This window comes from Lemur catta, chromosome 15, assembly GCF_020740605.2.
Source record: "Lemur catta isolate mLemCat1 chromosome 15, mLemCat1.pri, whole genome shotgun sequence".
Classification (NCBI taxonomy): domain Eukaryota; kingdom Metazoa; phylum Chordata; class Mammalia; order Primates; family Lemuridae; genus Lemur; species Lemur catta.
The window spans coordinates 12063277-12082842 of record NC_059142.1 but is presented as its reverse complement, the minus strand read 5'-3'; the positions used below and the strand labels follow the sequence as shown (position 1 = coordinate 12082842).

At 57.3% G+C, this 19566-nt stretch overlaps 1 protein-coding gene across 3 annotated transcripts; it reads left to right on the top strand.

Annotated features, from left to right (window-relative positions):
* Positions 1–1660: 1660 nt before the first annotated feature.
* LOC123620507 (WASH complex subunit 1-like) lies at positions 1661–19109 on the top strand. 3 transcript variants are annotated; one of them, XM_045525790.1, is made up of 11 exons: positions 1661–1711; positions 7336–7489; positions 15448–15559; positions 15762–15908; positions 16062–16198; positions 16384–16513; positions 16650–16851; positions 16940–17101; positions 17805–17963; positions 18677–18745; positions 18883–19109. In XM_045525790.1, exons 2-11 carry the CDS (start codon positions 7341–7343, stop codon positions 18933–18935), a joined length of 1320 nt encoding a protein of 439 aa, XP_045381746.1. In that variant the 5' UTR covers positions 1661–1711; positions 7336–7340; the 3' UTR covers positions 18936–19109. The 3 variants fall into 3 exon arrangements, with proteins under 3 accessions (XP_045381746.1, XP_045381748.1, XP_045381747.1); XM_045525792.1 differs by lacking the exon at positions 1661–1711 and adding an exon at positions 1715–1733; XM_045525791.1 differs by lacking the exon at positions 1661–1711 and adding an exon at positions 5484–5514.
* The last annotated feature ends 457 nt before the right edge of the window (positions 19110–19566 follow it).

Below are 19566 nucleotides of genomic sequence, written 5' to 3'. Positions count from 1 at the left end.
CACACACAGGCACTTCGCACGAATGGAGCTTGCAGGACGGGGAGTTGCTCTGGGCGAGTCAGTGAGTGAGCAGTGAGTGAATGTGGCCTAGGACACTGCTGTGTGGTGCTGTAGACTTTATAAACACGGCACACTTAGGCTAGGCTAAACTTACAACAAATAATTTACTTTGTTCAATAATAAATTAACCTTAGCTTACTGTAACATTTTTACTTTTTAAACCTTTTAATTTTGTAAACTTTTTCACTCTTTTGTAATGACACTTTGCTTAAAACACAAAAACATTGCACATCTGTACACAACTATTTTCTTTCTTTATATCCTTATTATATAAGCTTTTATCTATTTTTAAAATTTCTTTTCTTTTTCTTTTAAAACTTTTTGTTAAAACTAAGACACAAGCACACAAATTAGCCTAGGCTTACACAAGGGCAGGATCATTGATATCCCTGTCTTCCACCTCCACATCTTACTCCACTGGAAGGTCTTCAGGGGCAGTAAGGGGCATGGAGCTGTCATCTCCTGTGATAACAATGACTTCTGTAACATCTCCTGAAGGCCCTGCCTGAGGCTGCTTTACAGTAAACTTTTTACCCCCAAATCTCCTTGACACACTTCTGCCCCGAAGCATCTTCTGGCCCCTTCAGCTCACGTTCTCCCAGTCCTGCAGACTCTTATGTGCACTCGATTTCCCCTTTGTCTCCTCCTCACACCCACTTGCTTCCCTTCCTTCCACCGCAACAGTCCCCTCTCCTCTGGCCCACCGCTCAGTTCTCCTGCTCAAGACGCCCTTGCGGAGGGCGGTTGGGGGATTTGATGAAGGAGGGCTCTGGCGACAGCACCACAGTTCCAGGCATGGTCTTTCTCTTTGTGACAGCCTCAAGTGTCACCAGGTGCTCCTTGGGCTGCTGGGTGCAGGAGCTTTGCTGCTGTGGCTACGCCAGGAGCTGTCCGTGGTGCTGACATGGTGACTGGCTGGCGGACTGCGGCCCCTGGGAGTGAGAACTGTCCGTGAGAGGTTCCTGGGCCCTGCTGGCGGTGGGTGCGGTGGCTGGGGGAGCTGGCAAAGTGGCTGAAGATGAGAGGAGGTGCGTGGGGGAGACTGGGCTTGCAGCAGGTTCTGGTGCTCCCACAGGCTGCGAATCTCTGTGCTCCAATTGCGGGTGCGCTGGCGCTGGGTTGTTTATCTGAAATTCAAACTAACTGGGCATCCAGCAACCCTAAAAGAGAAGGGCCAGAAAGTCTTGCGGCAAAACAGTGGATTCCAGGAGGAACTATTGCTGGATCTCTCGACCTATACTTCCTTTCCATATTTAACTTTTTCAAAGTCTCTTTTTTCTTTCTTTTTACCAGCTCTTTATTAGCTTTTTTTGGTGTGTGTGCTGAGACATACATAACATGAAAGGGACCAGTTTTAAGTGTCCATTTAGTGGCATGAAGTCCATTCGCATCGCGTCATCCATCTCCGAAGTGTTTCGTCCTCTTAAACTCTGCGGCACTGAACGCTCCCTGCGCAGCTCCCGCCCCGCTTCCCGCCCAGGCCGCCCCCACCCCCCGACTCTGACTGTGGCTGTTCCAGGTGCCTCAGGGGCGTGGAATCACGGGGCGTCTGTCCTTTGCGTCTGGCTGCCCGAGCTCCCCTGTAAAGCGGGTGCGCGGGAACTCTGGGCCCGGAGAGCCCCGCAGAGGTGCCGGCGGGAAGAGCCGGCGGGTGAGGCGACGGGAGCAGCGCGGTGTGTGCGGCGGGAGGGGCCGCGGCTCCGACCCGAGCGGGGCGTCCTGCGCCGGGGCACCTGCGGGGCGCGGGCTGCCCGCAGGGGGCGAGGGCGGGGACAGCCGGGGTGTGAGCCTGAGGGGACGCAGAGAGGGGACAGGGGCGTGGGAGGACGGTCTGCAGCGCTGGGCGCGCGGTGGGGGCGGCCTGGCGCTCGGAAGGCAAGAGATCCGGCCGCGTGGACGTGGGACACTCGGCGGGGGCGGGGGATTCTGCGCTGGGCGGCGGCTTCGCGAGCCCGGGGGGCGCGGCGGCGTGGGAGCGCGCGTGCGTGCGCGCGCAGGCGAGAGGGGAGCTCTGGCCGCTGCAGGGAGAGCTTGGGGGGCGCGCGGCGTCCGGGGTGGCGAGGGCCGGGCGGGGCTGCCGGGCTGAGGGGCCCCGGGCGGCGACTATTCCCCTTCCTGCGCGGGAGGCCGGGCGCCGGGCGGTGTCTGCGGCCACGCGCGGGGACCAGGGCGAGCTAGTGCCCGGCACGGGCGCCTGGGCCTGCGGACCCCGCGTCCGGCTCCGCATCCGCCTCTGCCGGGGTTTTCGGGCTGCCCGCCCGAAGACGTGTCTCCACCCTGTTCCGGGACCCTCCTCCCCGGAACCCTCCTCCCCGGGGCCACACCCGTCCCCCTACCCCTCAACCCCCCGCGCAGCGAGGCAGAGGCCGGCTGGGCGCGGGGACCGCGGGCTCCAGGCCCCGCTGCCTCCCTCGCCCGCCGCCCGGGACGGTCCCGCGCCTTCCCTCCCTCTGCGTCCCGGTGCTGGGAACGGGCCGAAGCGAATCGTCGCGCGGTTCCTTTGCAGCTCCCGTCGCTACTGAGCGGGCCGCCGGCCCCTTTTAGTGGCCCCCACGCTGCTTAAGCCCTGCTCGGTGCCCGGGGCCCACAGCTGAGGTTCTCAAACTTGGGGTCGAGAGCCTGGCGCGGGGTGTCAGAGTGGTTTGCAGGAAGGGTGCCGCGCACTTCCGAAATTGTAAACCGTATTATGAGAGAGGGGCGTGGTGTAGTTCGTTTCTCTGGGAACTTACATAGTTCTTCCCAGATTCTCTAAGGCAGCGCTGTCCTACAGAACTATTATGCGATACGCGATAAATATATATAATTTCTGTTTGTAAATTAAAAGAATCTGAAAAAAAATCTTGAGGAACATGGCATAGATGCCAGAAAAGCACCATTATTAAGGAATATTTATGTATTTATGGAATCCATTAAAAAGTAACAAAAAATGGATGAGCAGGAAATATCACAGACGTAGAATGAATTGCAGTCATCCGTTATGGAATTGAGGAGTTAGGGTTTCTACTTATAAAACTCCCTAATAGAAGGCTGCTGTTGATAAATTTTTCAACTTTTTTTCAACTAAATCCCGTGTGTCTTCTCAACTATTTATTGTGTCTTTCCACTAAATAAGAGGTTATGCATCGTTTTTTTAGATGAGCACCACAGGCTTTTCAAAAGATAATTGTCAAGTAACCTCTTTGTGTCTGGGTTTTCTCCCATCCAAGTACTAACCAGGCCCGACCCTGCTTAGCTTCCGAGATCAGACGAGATCGGGCGCGTTCAGGGTGGTATGGCCATAGACTGTCTGGGTTTTCTCATTCATCGGAATAGATCATAATACATAACTCCAAGCTTTTTTGTGAAGGTAAACAATTGGGGTGATGTCTGCTAACGTAATGAAAGTATTTCCCACACAGGAGGGGCTCAGCTAGTGTGAGATCCGCTTGTTCTTCCCTTAATATGGAAAACATCTAGTGTAGGTTTACGTGAGGACCGAGTATCAAGATAAGATGTCTTACAATTGGTAGCAATAACAAAATTTTTGAACTCTTAAGATTTGCTTTTTTAGTGTAAAAAAAAACCAATAAAACATACTAATAAGTAACACACGCTCTGAATTCAGAGAAGATAGGTTCAAGATTGGGCTTGATCACAAGCTAGTGTTTTGATGTTGGCAAAATGTTATTTGGTCTGTCCAATTCCATTTCCTTATCTAAAATTGGGGATGATGATAAAATGCTATATTAAGAATTAAGTGAGGGCCGGGCGCGGTGGCTCACGCCTGTAATCCTAGCACTCTGGGAGGCCGAGGCGGGTGGATCGCTCGAGGTCAGGAGTTCGAGACCAGCCTGAGCGAGACCCCGTCTCTACTAAAAATAGAAATAAAAATTATTTGGACAACTAAAAATATATATACAAAAAATTAGCCGGGCATGGTGGCGCATGCCTGTAGTCCCAGCTACTCGGGAGGCTGAGGCAGTAGGATTGCTTAAGCCCAGGAGTTTGAGGTTGCCGTGAGCTAGGCTGATGCCACGGTACTCACTCTAGCCCGGGCAACAGAGCAAGACTCTGTCTCAAAAAAAAAAAAAAAAAAAATTAAGAATTAAGTGAGATGGTTCTTGAGAAGGAGTTAGAATGGTTCTAACATATATAGGTATTATTAGCTAATAGCAATTATTATTATTAGTAATGGTATTGTAGCATAGTAAAATATTTGCAGAAAGAGGGACAATAAAGATTATCTTCATGATAATCATTTAAGAACTATCAAATGTAGGGAGGAAGAGGCAAGAAAGTTATAATGTTATGATTAATTTTGGTAATTAGGCCAGAATCCACTCTAGGATATCTCCTGCTTGAAAAGAGGAACGGAGACTCATGTCTTTAGAATCACAGGAGACGGATCACTTCTCGGCCTTTTGGCTAAGATCAGTTGTGGAATCACAGGAGACTGATGTAAAAAAGGAAAGAAAGAAAGAAGTAATAGTAAAAAGAAACAGGTGAAATTAGTAATACATTTTCTTTAAGCCAATATATCCAAAATATGGTTATATCACCATGTAATTAATATAAAAATTTTAATGAGATATTTTATATTCTTTTTTTCCTACTAAGTCTTTGAAATTTGGTGTGTATTTTACACTCGATTGGGACTAGGCACATTCTAGGTGCTCAATAGCCACGTGTAGCAGGTGGCTACCATATTGGATAGCACAGGTCTAAGGATTTCATTCCTGACTCAAGTCCAGGTTCCTAGCCTTGGTATTCAGGGTTTCTCACAAACTGGCCTGTCTTCATCATTCTTTTTCTTAATACTTCCCCAAGGACGATTGTACTCCCACAGTCAAGATCACGCGCCATTCGCCCTGCACACCTTTTGTTCAAGCTGGTCTTTTACCTGCAATGCTCCCTGCACCTGTCTCCCTGGGCCTGGTAGATAGAGAGGTACAGATTCTGCTAAGAGGCTCTTCCTGACTCCCCGAGCCCCAGAGGGATTTATCATTCCTTAGCTCTGTATTCCTGGCTGGATTGGAGTACTTATCACATGAGGTTTGACTGTTTTTGAGGTATTTCCCTGGCTAGTGTGGTGTTTTATTCATCTTTGTTGTGATCCTGTCCTGCACCTAATAGACGATCAGAAGATATCTGCAGACAGAATGAGTAAGCCACTAATCAGGTGTATTCAGTGTCTAATTATTATTATTATTATTATTATTTTTAACAGAAACAGGATCTTGCTCTGTTTCCGAGGAAGAGTACAGTGGCATCATAGCTCACTGCAGCCTCAAACTCCTGAGTTCAAGTGATCCTTCTGCCTCAGCCTCCCGAATAGCTGGGACTACAGGCCCATGCTACTTTACCTGGATAATTTTTCTTATTTTTTGTGGGGATGGAGTCTTGCTATGTTGCCCACGCTGGTCTCAAGTGATCCTCCTGCTTCTGCTTTGGCCTCCCAAAGTGCTGGGATTACAGGTGTGAGCCACTGTGCCTGGCCAACTCTCTTAGTTCTTCAACAGACTTGCTGCTTCCTTGTTTAGGAGATTTGTGCCCTCTCCCACGTGTGCCTGCACAAACACGTACATTCAGATGTGGTAACTAACAAGGAATTCGTCTCCAGATATGCACAGAAAATATCTTCTATCTTTTCCTGTGTCCAAATCTTACAGCTGGGGGGCCCAAGGCACAGACTAAGTCAGGAATCACAGCAGATCTGCATCAGTATCATACAAAGGAGGGCAGGGGAAATAAAGTTGCTGAAAGGCATGTGCTGGTTTCAGTGGGTCAGGTGCCTGAGATGATTGGGGACCAGCTGTCCATGCTTTGGTTATTTGACAAGAGGGAAGAGAAGTGGGGAGGGGAGGAGTAACTCGTGGGCCCCAATGAGCATTCAGGGCAGGTGCAGGTCTGGGACGCTGAGGGTGTCCTGCCTGAGTAGTAGTAGTAGCACAGTAAAATACGATTTGCAGAAAGGAACAGTAAAGATTATCCTCATGATAATCATTTAAGAACTATCAAATGTAGGGAGGATGAGTGCGTGAGTGCAGAGGAGGAACTGGCTGCTGGAGAGAGAACTGAAGAGCAGAAGGGGCATCTCGGAGCACAGAAAGTGGTGGCCTCGGGAGGGTAGGAGAGAACCAGGAAGGGAGGGATGGAATGGAGAAGCCAGCAGGAGGAACAGGAGTGGCTGCGGCTTGGTGAACGTGTTTGTGTGATATATTTGTCTAACATATGCATTATTAGTTTTGGGAATAACCACTTCTTAAGAGCAGTGTCAGTTCTCAGTTTGGAGAATGGGAAATGGAAAGAATCAGAGATTCAGAGAGGGCAAGCAACGTACCCAATGTCACACAGCACTTTAAGCTCAAATGAAGCCTCCTAGGCCCTTCCTGCCATACTTAGCCAGTCACACCCACACCTCCATTGCAACCAAGGGCCCCAGTGTGGTGCCTAGGGAGCAGGTCTGGGCACAGTGCCAGGCCTGATTAATGTCTTGCTCACGGTCTTCCAGTGAGGCAGTGTAATTAGGCCTAATTATAGGGGCCTGATACCTTAATACTCTGCCTGGCCTGAGTCTTGCCAATCAAATTAGCGCCATCTGCAGGTGATTGCTGCTGTAGTGGCTCTGGGAGAGGAGTTAATTAGACTCAATATGAATAGACTCTGCCCTGGCCTTGCAATTCGAGGAGTGTCTTTCCTTCCTGTCCTCTGCCCCCCATGCACCTTCTCCCTCCTGGCCCCTTAGCTCCAGCCTGTGTGAGCAGAGGCTGGACGCTCCTCTACCTAGAGTCACTCGCCACTGCCTAGTCTGTGTCAGGAGCAGGCCCCGAGTTCCTGGGGCTTCCAGTGGGAAGAACCCAAGTGTGCACATTTTCTGTGCTTTTCCACATCTGGTATCATTTGGCGGCTGATTCAGGCAGCGCCCTCCCCCTCCCCATCCATCCCTCTGCTTCCAGCCTCTTTTTCACTCTGCGGCCAGGGTTTCTCTCCTGTTTCTCCACGTGTGGGGAGTTGAACTGAGACCATGTATGGACAGGGTGCCTGCAGGTACCATGCACCTTTTAGGGAGACAGGAAATGTTGCCCCTTCTCTGAGTTCCCCTACTGTCCCTACCAACTCCCCGGTCCCTGGTCCTGCCCTCGCCCTCCCTCAATCCCTTAACAGGCATCAGCTGCCTCCTGTGAGCTCCTGGCCCCACCAGATGCTCTCTGCCCTGTGCAGGCGGGTGGGATGAGGCTGTGCTGGGTGGGAGGGGTGAGCGTGGGGTGGTCCTGAAGCTCCGCTTCGCCCACACAGGCACCATGACTCCCGTGAGGACCCAGCACTGCTTGGCAGGTCAGACGTACGCGGTGCCCCTCATCCAGCCAGACCTGAGGCGGGAGGAGGCCATCCAGCAGGTGGCGGATGCCCTGCAGTACCTCCAGAAGGTCTCCGCAGACATCTTTAGCAGGTAGGTGCTGCCCCCACCCCCACCTGATCAGCGGGCCTCCCCTGTCCCTGCAGTCCTCTCTCCAGTCCCAGGCACACACCCTCTGGGAGCAGCCCCTTTGCTGGTTCTTGGTCCTGGGGGACCCGGCTGGCTTCCCTGTGCAGGAGGGGTCCAAGGCAGGAGCCCAGTGCGCAAGCGTTTTCTCCTCAGGGCCTGGGAGCTCACTGCCTACCGCCCCCCTTGGCCTCCGGCTTCCTGTGGGTCCCTCGGGCCCAGCGGTGCCTCTGCTCTCCCAGCTGGTACTGGTCCTCCCACCGCGGGCCCTGTTCCTTCACTGGTTCCTGCAGCCAGCAGGTGTTTACCCGGCACTGCTGTGTGCGAGGCCCTGTGCTAATACTCTCTGTGGATACAGCAATGAATATCGCAGCGGCCCTGTCCAGCTAGAGGACATCCTGGCAGGAGAGACGAACAACCACTGGCATGATAGTTATTTAATGACAATGGTGAAGACATATTTATAATATTTTTATGATTAGAAATATTTATATAGCATTAAGTATGCACCACCATTGATCTGAGCACGTTAACTCATTTACGCTTGCTACACTGTATGGGGAGGTCCTGTTGTTTCCTCCCATGTACAGATGAGGAAACTGAGGCACAGAGAGGCTGAGAGACTTGGCCACGTGGCACAGCCAGAGTTCAGACCAGGTTGTGGCCCAGATTCTGTGGGGTTGTTGGCATCTGTTTGTGAAGGGGACATGTGCTGTGGGACTTGTGACAGGGCCTGGCTTGGTCTGGGGGGATCAGGGGAGGTCTATGTGAGCAAGTGGGTAGGTCGGGAAGAAGAACATTCCAGAAAGAAAGGGCATGCACTAACAGGCAGAGGTGGGAAGGACCTGGAAGGAGCCCGTGTGCCTGGAGCAAGCAGGGGCCGGCGGGGCCTCAGGGGCCGCTGGCGCTTCTGAGCTGGAGAGCTGCAGCTCCTTGTGTCTCAGCCCTGAGCCGGCACCTTCCGTGTTCATTGGGCAGGAATGCGTGGATGGTGTTTGCTGTTTCCGTGCAGGGTCCCAGGTTGTGCTGGGTGAGCAGGTCCTGTCCCTGTCTGGCCAGGAGGAACCACAAATGAAGCTGGGTCTCCTTCCCGGTGCCACCCTGTGCCTCCCACGGGGGCTTTCCTCCCATGCAGTGTGAAGTGTGTGACTCAGCGTCCCCTCAGGGTCTAGGTCACCCCCCACTGGTTGGACGCCAGACCTGGAGTCCCCCCCCACTCCCGTGCATCTCCTCCTCCTGCACCGGCTGGACATCCGCATGTCCTGGAGCCTTCCCCTGGGGCAGGGGGGTCATTGCCTCCAGCTGGACATGGTGCAAACACCACGTCCTCTGGCCTCTCCTGCTGCTTCCCTGCCCTCTGATGCCCGCCATCCTCCACCCTGCCACCTGCCCCAAATCTGTCCAGAATGTCCCCGTAACCAAGGGGCAGGACTGAGTGACCAGGGCTCACTCTGGAGCAGAACGACCGGCTAACATCCAGCTCCCCCATTTGCTTGCTCTGTACTTAGGGAAGTCACTTAACCCCACTAAGCCTCGATGGTGTCATCTGTAAAACTGTGGTAATGACGATATGTTCCTCCTAGGCTTGTGGTAAGGATTAAACAAATTAAAATATGCAAAGGAGGCCGGGTGTGGTGGCTCATGTCTGTAATCCTAGCACTCTGGGGGGCCGAGGCGGGAGGATTGTTTGAGCTCAGGAGTTCGAGACTAGCCTCAGCAAGAGTGAGACCCCGTCTCTACTAAAAAAATACAAAGAAATTAGCCAGGCATGGTGGCATGTGCCTGTAGTCCCAGCCACTCAGGAGGCTGAGACAGGAGGATTCCTTCAGCTCAGGCCAAACAAGTAAAAATAGAAACAAAAATTAGCCGGGCATGGTGGCACATGTCTGTAGTCCCAGCAACTCAGGAGGCTGAGGTGGGAGGATTGCTTGAGCCCAGAAGTTTGAGGTTGCTGTGAACTAGGCTAACACCATGGCACTCTAGCCCGGGCAACAAAGTGAGACTCTGTCTCAAAAATAAAAAATAAAAATAAAGAAAATATGTGAAGCAATGAGACCGTGCCTGGCAGCGAGTAAGCATTCAGGAAACGTCAGCTCTTCCCTGCTGATGTCATCTCTGAGCTTAGAGTGTGGGGTGGGAGAGCACCGGGCTGGGTGATCCCTGGTGCACAGCATGAACTGCGTGGGCTGCTAGGGTTCGAGAGAGGAGAGGAAGAAGTCAGACTCGGAGGCTGTCCTGCGGGTCAGGCCCCCAGCCAGGTTAGGCAGAAAGTGAGCATCAGCAGAGCAGGCTTGGGAGCGGAAGGGCTCAGACGGTTCATCAGGACCTGGTTTTGCTTTCTCTCCACTTCAGCGAGGCTCTTTGTGTTGGCTCCGTTGCCACACAGGCCTTGCTCTCCTGGTGGAAGGTGACAACCGGTTGGGCCAGAGCTCTGCCCTCAGGGCCAGGTCTCAGGAAAGAACGCCCCCCACTGGGCAGCATCTCCTCCGGAGTCACACTCGCCCCATTTGGCCTGGCTTGGTTCTCATATCGACCCAGAATCAATTCCTGGGGCCGGGGGATGTGACTCCGCGATTGGCTTAGACCTGGCTCACTGCCTCAGCCCTGAGCCCTGGCTGTGGCCCCCCTGAAGCACAGGGACCGAGCCTGAGGGAGAGGTGGGTTCCCCCGAGGAAATGGGGGCCGTTCCCCGAACGAGGAGGAAGGAGGTGCGGGGAGGAGAACTGCGCCGGCTGCCCAGGGCCGGGGGCTCCTGGAGGAGGGCAGGGCTGGGAAGGCGGCCGTGCGGCTCATCTGGAGGAGTCGGGACATGGGGGCCACAGGCTGGGAGAGAAGCCCAGATGTGGCCTGGACAGCGGCGTGTCACGGGCTGCCAGGGGAGGCTGGCCTGAGCAGGGCTGCTTCTGTACGGGGGGCACAGACGTGCCACCTGTCCCTTACGCTTGGCTCCTTCACTGCAGAACAAGGTGGGGACACGTGACCTCGGTGTGCCTGTGGGCTGGCTTCCCCCCGGGGTGTGCGCCCCTGTGTTCCTCTGCGTCCTCCACGGTGCTGTGGGAGAGCTCCAGGGCAGGCAGGGTAGCGCGGCGGGAAGGGCAAGGTTGGGTTGAGTGAGTGAGGGCCGGTGGGGTCCTCGTAACAGGACAGGTCGTTGAGCTGGACTCAGGGGTCTTAGGCAGCCACGGCAGGTCCTCGCACAGGGAGGTGACGGGACGGAGAGTTCTGGGAGGGCTCGTCAGGCAGCCGTCACAGCGTGGACAAGATGGGGAGGCGATTTCCAGGGTCCCGCAGAAGTTGTCGCTGTGGTGGGGACATGAAAGGGATGAGGCCGCAGTCCAGGGGCCGAGCAGGCGGCAGGGCTGGATGAAACGTTGCAAAGGAAACAGTGACAGGACGTGGTGACAGATTGGGGACAGGATGGAGGAGAGGAGGAGTCAGTGATGGGTGTTGGGGCAGCGAGGCTGACACCCATCCTTGTCCCCTGTCCCCCCACCCTGCAGCCATCAACAAACTCCTGAACTTTTCATTTTTCATGGTCCTTTTTGGTGGGATGTGAGTGGCTTAGACTCTCCTCCCAACATGCTCCTCCTGCAGAGAGGGACAGGTGGGTAGGGCAGAGACGGTGTCCCCAGCACCCCCATCTCGGGACCCGGCCTCGGCCCTTGGCCGCTGGAGCCCATGCCAAGTGGCCAGGTATGTGAGCTCATGGCGATTTATCACTCCAACCTGTCGCACCTTCCTCCCTCTCTGCACTGCGTGGAGCCGTGCAGAGGCTGGAGAGTGGGACAGTTGCCTCCCTGGCTCTCTTGAGCTGCTCCTGCCAGCCCCTCTCTGCCACCTCCTCCTGCCTGGCAGATCCCAACCCCTTTCTGCCACCTCCTCCTGCCTGGCAGATCCCAGCCCCTCCATACGAGCGGACTTCGCCTGGGAGCAGCCAGGTCCCAAAATACCTGCCCAGAGATGTCACCTGCTCCACGTGACATGGATGACAAGGCAGGAAGGGTTGGGGTGGCCTAGCTCGGAAGAGCTGGACAGCTCCTGTGTGTGGGAGTTTGGATGATGTCATCTGATGTCCCTGCAGCCCCAGCCCAGCCACTTCACCCATGAAGCAGCAGCCACTTTCCAGCTCCCTCCTCCTGAGGAAGGGGGAATGTTGTCTGCACGGCTGTCTGTCCTTTCCTCCCCTTCTTCCTTCTCCCCACCTCTTCCTTCCTCCGTTTCCTCCCTCTTCGCCTTCCCTGTCCATCCCCTCCACCTCCCTCCTCCCCCTCCTTTCTCCCTATGCGCCCTCTGTCCCCCCTTCCCCACCACTGCCTGGCACCTGGTGGCCCCCAGAGCACCCAGCACTCAGTCAGCCGCTGCATCACCAGCTGATCGTTCTTAATTGTCCCAGAGGCTGCAGAAGACAAGGTGAAGGCCAGAGCCCAGGATCAGGGTCTGCGTCCTTGGGGTTATGACAGGGGTGAGGGGAGGACACGCAGCAAACCTGGGTCAGGGGTGGGTGCTCCTCCTCCCCAGCAGCCTCTGGGGCTGGTGCGCTGATTGTGACGGGCCAGTGGCAGCTCTGCAGGGGCTGGGGCCGCCTGGCTTCATAGGAAGCCTCCCATAGTGAATGCGAGGTTGTCTTGAGAGATGCTGGAACAGGGAGCCCAACCCTGTCCTGGCCACTCTGCCCTGCTGGGAGGACAGTGGTCCCCACAGAGCCTCCTCGAAAGCTTCACGCTGCAGCCAGAGGAGCTGCCTGCCGTTGCTCTGACACCCGTCCTCTGTGGCGATCCCTTTGAAAGTGCCTGTTTCCTCTGCCTGGAACTTGCTTCTGCGTCTGCTCAACATGCCTCTTCCCTGAACCTTCCCCAGCCGCCCTCGTCCTGCTGTGCAGAAGTTCTAGATTTCCTCTGAGTGTGTGTAGCCCCCACCCCTCCCAGTCTCACGGGCCATCACAGCAAATGTTAACCTGTCCTGGGCCTTCAGCCAGGACTGGAGCTCTGCACAGGATCCGCACATTGGATCCTTCATGGTAATTCCATGAAATAGAAGTTATCAGATTGTTTTTCAGCTGAAAAAGCTGAGGCGTAAACCAATTAGTGACTTTCCCAAGGCCACCCTGCTGCGAATGAGACGTGGGACCCAGGTCTGTGGGACGCTGTGGTTACGGATGTTGAGTTCGTGCCTCCCCGCTAGACCTGAACGGCTCTGGGGGCAGCTGTGCGCCGTCTGATCCCCTCTGGCCGCACCGCGCAGCTCTGCGCTTCAGGAACCGAACACACTCAAGTCACGTGCTGAACGCTGAGGGCTGGGAGGAGAAGCAGCAAGAGAGGATGCTGGGAAATGTCCCCTCCAGGGCAGGTGGAGGGAGAGGGACTGAGGCCAAGCTCTGAGCAGACCCAGTGAGGCCGGCAGAGGCAGCTTCCTCCCGCGTGGTGGGCAGATGTGCCACAGGGCGCGGCTTCGGCCATGAGCTTGGAAACTGACCTGCCTTGAAGTAGGCCCAGGCCAGGGGCGTCTGGACCGGGAATGGGCATCAAATCGCCCTCGTGGTGGGCGCTGCCCGTCAACATCCCAGCCCCAGCGCGGCCTGAGAGCCCTTCCCAGCACGGCCTTCCAGACCACACTGCTGTCGGCCCCTCCCGAGCTTCTCCTTCACTGAAACTTCCAGGTCTTTCTTCACGGGAACTGCTCTAAACCACGTTCCCTCTACCTTCTGTGTGTGCGCACGTGGTTGTTTAAACCTAAAGCAGCCTCACGTTCCTTGTTTGGGAATTCCCTCTTGTCACCGATGCCCCTGTGCGGCCGTTGGCCCTCACTGCCTGATGTCCCCAGCTTCCTACTCAGGTGTTGGCTGAACTGGACGGGCCCTGCCAGCGCCCCACATGCAGGGCTGGGGTCAGCCTCTCCCCAGCAGGGCCGTGTGGGCGCTGTGGTGCGTCTGCTGTGACTTGTCCCCTGTGTACTCGCCTCCAGCCCACAGCCCCGCCTCCTCCACAGGGTTCCGTCAGGAGCCCTCAGAATCCGCCCCAGGGGCGCTGTGTTGCGGGTTCTCCCCTCACACCAGTGTAATAGCCCTGCCAAGAGCACACATGCTGTGACCCGAGCACAGCACTGGGCCCGGGACTCGCCTCTTCCTTTCGTAAGTGCTGACCGACCCGGTGTAAGAATCCACTGGAGAAATTTGCCAGGCTGTTGCTGAGCTCGCTCTTTGCCACTTTGAGCCATCAGCCCTTCTCTCCTGGACGGCAGCGCCGGACAGAGCAGCCTCTGTCTCCAGTCCCAGTGTCCTGCCCTGTCCCCCGTGGACCTCGGGTGGTCACGCAGGTGACCAGGGAACGTTGCTTCAGCACCCGGGGCAGAATGGGGCTGCATTAAAGCAGCTCGTCCCCGTCGGGAGAGACGGAGCCGCGCTCTGCCTCCTCTGGCGGGAAGGAAGCCGTGCCCTCCTCTGCCCACCTGGCTGGCTGCTGTGGGGCCTGCTTGTAGTCCAGCCCTGCCCCCTCGCTGCGCCCCTACCCATGAGGGGCCGGGAGACCCCTGGACTGTGCAAGTGGCTGACGGGTGGGTTTTCTGGAGGCCGAGACCTTCTGGAGTTGGTGGGAGTGGCTCAGGCAGGTTGGGCAGGTTCCTGACTGTGCATTTCACCCTTAGCGAGATCACAGTCATTCTTGGTCCTGGGGTCTCTGACCTTGGAGACAGTGAGGCCCCTGTGTCACCCCACCTCGCCTTCCTACCTTTCCCCGAAAACCAGACTTGAGCCTCTGCCCCTAGTTTCTCGTGCCTGTCGCACGATCGCTCTCGCAGGGGGCCTCAGGTGACCGCTCTGGATGTGGAGCACGGTTGTCGTCGCCAAGGGCTGGGGTTCCTGGGAGTAGGGGAGCTACGGGTGATTGGGACGAGGACAGTGGGGCACCCGTGAGTCAGAGTTCACTCTGCAGTGAGAACGTCCCTCTGGCCAAACAATGTGGAAAAGTGCGAGTGGGGCCTGTACCTTTAAGTGTTAGACACTTGGACCTCAGTCATTCCTTAGCTCTGGAGTGAGCCGCTACCACGTGCCAGGCACTGTCCCAGGCTCTGGGAATGCAGCAGGGGACAAAACCCAGCCCTGACCCCCTGGACTGGAGCACAGCAGGCAAGAGATGTGCCACATCCAGTGTCACCGTGGAGGAAAGCACAGCAGGCGTGGGGTTGGGACGTGGCAGGTGCATCTCCGGATTCCGGGTCACAAGGGCCTCAGTGAGGAGGGGACTCGGTGATGTGCAGGAGCCAGCCACGTGGATGTCTGCACCACGCAGTCCACTGGATGCAGAGGCCATGAAACAGACGTGCTTGCACGTGCAGGGAATAGCAGGTGGCTGGTGTCCCGGAGCCCACCCTTGTCTGGGGAGAGAGGGAGCAGGTGAGCAGCCAGACCAGAAAGAGCCTGTGCACATTGGTCACATGCAGGGGCACGTCCTCGTCCGCAGGTCTAGGGTCTGAACTCAGCTGGTGGCACTTAGGTCCAGCCTTGCCAGTCTCTGGCCTCTCTGAACTCCAGTGTCCTCTGCAGAGGCCAGGTCTGTCTCCGTCATGTGGTGGTGAGGTGTGTGGAAAGGCGGTGCCAGCTGTCACAGCTGTGCGCCCGCCTGTGAGCAGTTGGGGTTCTCTCTGTGTGCGCCTGCCTGATCGTGGGTACAGGTGCCAGCTCGGGCCCAGGGCGGTTTCCGTCCCTTCCGGGAGCTCCAAGGACCCCGTGCAGTTAACTCCAGACCCTCCAGGTCGGATTTCCCTGTAGAGGTCACGTGGGCAGCACCGAGATCAGCCCTGACTAGTGGGTAGCACCGACTTAAGAGCCCTTGGCCGAGTCCCCGGCCTGGCAGGGCTGCTGTCAGGAGAGGTGCGTTGGTGGCCGCGGGGGTCGGGAGCAGCCCGAGACTCAGGGATCTCCTCTGTGGCAGGATCTCCCAGCGAGTGGAGCTGAGCCAGAGCCAGCTGCAGGCCATCGGGGAGAGGGTCTCCTTGGCCCAGGCCAAGATTGAGAAGATCAAGGGCAGCAAGAAGGCCATCAAGGTAGCACTCGTGACCCTGTATGTGTGGCTGGTGGGCAGCGCCTCCCTCTCCCGTGTCAGAGGTTGCCCAGGTCCCTGTCCCTGCTGTCAGCCAGACCTGGGGCTTTCCTGCCGCCCAGGGCCCCGGCCCCAGCTCCACCTGCCGCCCAACCCTCGGCTGTCTGGAGCCTCTCGGGCCCCTCAGGCTGGCCCCGTGTCCACAGGTGTTCTCCAGCGCCAAGTACCCGGCTCCAGAGCACCTGCAGGAACACAGCTCCATCTTCACGGGCGCCCAGGACCCTGGCCTGCAGAGACGCCCCCGCCACAGGATCCAGAGCAAGCACCGGCCCCTGGATGGGCGGGCTCTGCAGGTGAGGGCCACCCCTGCCACTGGCCACTGGCTTAGAGGCTGGCTGCTGGGAAGGGGCACAGGGCCCACTGGGGGTTCTGTCCTCCAAGACAGGGTTGGGTCGCGTTGGCTGGCACTGACATTTCCAACCGTCTGTCACTCCCGCCCTCCCCAGGAGAAGCTGCAGTACTTCCCGGTGTGTGTGAGCACCACGCCGCAGCCCAAGGACGCCGCCGAGGAGGGGCTGGGGGCTCTTCCCAGCAACATCAGCTCTGTCAGCTCCTTGCTGCTCTTCAGCACCACTGAGAACCTGTATGGCCAGACGGTGGCAGGACCACGGGGCCTGGGGGAGGCCTGCCTGGCTCAGCGGGGACGCCAGGAGTGGTGGACTTCGACTGGCAGGAGCATGAGGCTGGGAGCCAGGAGCTGACTATGGGGTTTGGCTCGGGAGGCCTGGGACAGACGATGTCCTGCCTGCCCCCACCCTGCCCCTGTAGGTACAAGAAGTATGTCCTCCTGGACCCCCTGGTTGGTGCTGTCACAAAGCCCCATGTGATGCTGGGAGCAGAGACAGAGCTGTCTGATGCCCCCTTGTCCATCAGCAAGAGGGAGCAGCTGGAGCAGCAGGTGGGGGGGAGGCGGGGGCTGCCCGGGTTGTTCTCCAGGCGGTATCCCACCCAGCTCCGTGGGGTGCACACGAGGACCTGCTGGCTGCCCCTGGGGGTCCCTGTCACTACTGATGTGCCCCCACCTAATCCTGCAGGTCCCAGAGAACTACTTCTATGTGCCAGACTTGGGCCAGGTACCCGAGATGGACGTGCCGTCCTACCTGCCCGACCTGCCCGGCATCGCGGATGACCTCACGTACAGCGCTGACCTGGGGCCTGGCATCGCCCCCTCTGCCCCTGGCACCATTCCAGAACTGCCCACCTTCCACACACAGGTAGCTGAGCCTTTCAAGCCAGGTGAGCTGGGGGAAGCTGGGCGCTGGGAGCTCCCTTCTGGGCCACCTTCTTCCCTGGGCACCTCACACTGTCCCACCTTCCCTTTCAGACCTAGGAGATGGGGTGCTAAGCACACCCCCACCACCTCCACCACCACTGCCGCCTCCCCCAGCTCCTGCAGCGCTGGTCAGCACCCCCCTTCCCCAGACTGTGGCCCCTGCAGGCCAAGGTGCCAGGGAGGACGACAGCGGCAGCAGCGTGTCCCCTTCAGGTGGGAGCAGTGCGGGGGTGGGGGCTCTTTCTGAGGGGGCCTCTAATTTCTGGATCCCTGAGGGATCTTCTGTAGGTGTGTTAAGTGGTCATAAATCCTAGACTTTCAGAATAGTCCTCATTTCAAGTATCTTGTTCCACTGGGTTCATAAAATAGTGGTTTTCAAACTGCAGAGCTCCGGAATTCTGACCTCCAGAACTGTGGAGCTCTGGGTCCCCCCATACCCCAGTTAAACCAGTGTAAGAAAGGGGTCTGCTAAAAACCAATTGAAAACTACAGCAACAAAATATTCAGTGTCCCTGAAGTTACAAAATTCCAGGTTTAATGTCGTATCTCCCAGTCCGTGTCCAGGATCCAGAAACGGCACAGAAACGCTTTGCAGGCTCCCGTGTCGAGTAGACACTGTGAGCACGTGGATAACTCACAGGGTGGCAGCTGGTCACGGGGGTGGACAGGGCGGGAGGTGACTGCACACAACACTCCTGAGCTCGGGCGGCTCAGACATCAGTGTCCCGGCCCCACTGGGTCTCCGAAGGCCTGGCTGCGCCACCCGCTTCCTCTTTTAAGAGGAGGCGCCTCCCCCAGGCTCTTGAGGGGACAACTCAGGACTGGAGCGTCCCCCCCACCGCAGGCTGGGCGAGGCCGTCCCACAGCCCAGCCCTGCCTGAGCAGCGCTGCCTCCTCGCACCTTCTCCCCTCCCAGCTCCGGTCCAGGGAGCGCCCAGGGAGGTGGCCGAGCCCTCCAGCGGCCGGGCCTCTCTGCTGGAGTCCATCCGCCAGGCTGGGGGCATCGGCAAGGCCAAGCTGCGCAGCGTCAAGGAGCGCAAGCTGGAGAAGAAGAAACAGAAGGAGCAGGAACAAGGTGAGGGGACCCCAGGGCCACTGCAGGAGGAGGGCTCCAAGCAAACCACCACCCTGCCGTCCCACACCACCCAGGTCCCTCAGGGTGCCCTCTGTCCCCCTCCCCCGGGTGAGGCTCACACCCCAGCTCCTCGCCAGCCCGCTGTGCTTCCCCAGGGCGCTTGCTGGACGCCCCAGGCGGCCACGGGCTCCCACCTGGTTTGGGAGCCGCTTAGTGGAGCTTTCCTGTCTGAGCTCACCCAGCTCAAACTTAGGACAAAAGAGAATCTTCTCAGACCCTGCAAGAGTTGTCCAAGGAAATGGTCAGGTACTTTAGAGACAGAGACCTGAGCGCAAGCTCAGTGCCACTTCTCTAAGCCTCCTGAGCCTACAGAGTTCGTCTGCTGTGACTCCCAGACACTGGCGAAGCGTGACGCTGGGGCACGCAGCAGTGTCCCGGCAGCCCCGTCCTGCTGCTGTGCCGTGTCCCAGGCGGGTTGCCCAACCTTTCTGGGCCAGTTTCCTCCCCCGTGCAGCGTCTCCCAGGGTGGCTGTGAGAGTGCTCCTCAAACGTCACCTTTGTCTTATCAGTGCTGGGTCCTGCGTCTAGGGATGAAGCTCTGAGAGCTCGTGGTGAACACGGTGGCCGTGGAGGGCTGGGGACTGTCTCACGGGGAACAGGGAACCAGGAGGCCCGTGTCACTGAACCCCCCACCTGCAGCTTCTGTGTTGCAGTGAGAGCCACAGGCCAAGGCGGGGACCTGATGTCGGATCTCTTTAACAAGCTGGCCGTGAGGCGCAAAGGTAGGAGCCACAGCTGCCTTCCCTGGGCCGGGCCTGGGATATTTCGCATCTCCCATGTTCTCCTTTCTTAAGTCTCCAGGGGCCGGTGAACTGTTGCCCCCTCCGAGCTCCCTCACTCTCAGCCTTTTCCCTCCCAGGGATCTCCGGGAAGGGACCTGGGTCAGAGGACGAGGATGACTGGGAGTCCTAGGTGGCCCCAGGTGTGCCTGGACCTTCTTCCAGGAGGGGGAGGCTGGCTGCAGGCCACAGGGCTGCCGGGGCCCCACTGTGTGACTGTGCGCCACCCCTCCCCCGAGAGCTCATCTTCCCTGAAGAGACTTGGAGAGACACGAGCACGCAGGTCAATAAAGAGGCGTAACCAGAACTGAGCAGAAACCACCAGTGGCTTTTAATTAAGGAGCAGGAGCCGTGCAGGGCGCGCACATCTCCTCAGAGCCTGCGGCCGTCCTCCCACCCCGAGGGGGGTCTGTGTGATGGGGCGGAACATCCCGGGGCACCAAGGGCCCTTTCTCTGGGGTCAGACACAGAGAGGGGCAGCTGTTGCCCACGGGAGGGAGAATATCTTCCCACAGGAAAAGGCGTCTCGGTGACAGACGTGGGGTCTCTAAATAGTCACGCTGAGAGGCTAATGGCCCTTGGCATAATTAATTGCTGATGTCAGGGTAGAAGCTGTCTTCCAGTTTGCTCAAGTGATTGGGAGGAGTGACGTGGCTGGGGACACTCAGGAGCTCTAGGGCCACCATGGGCTGGAAATAGGGGACATTTTAAATTTAGAAGAGAGGGTGAAAGGTCTAGAACAGCTCATTTTAGTGAGAAAGGGC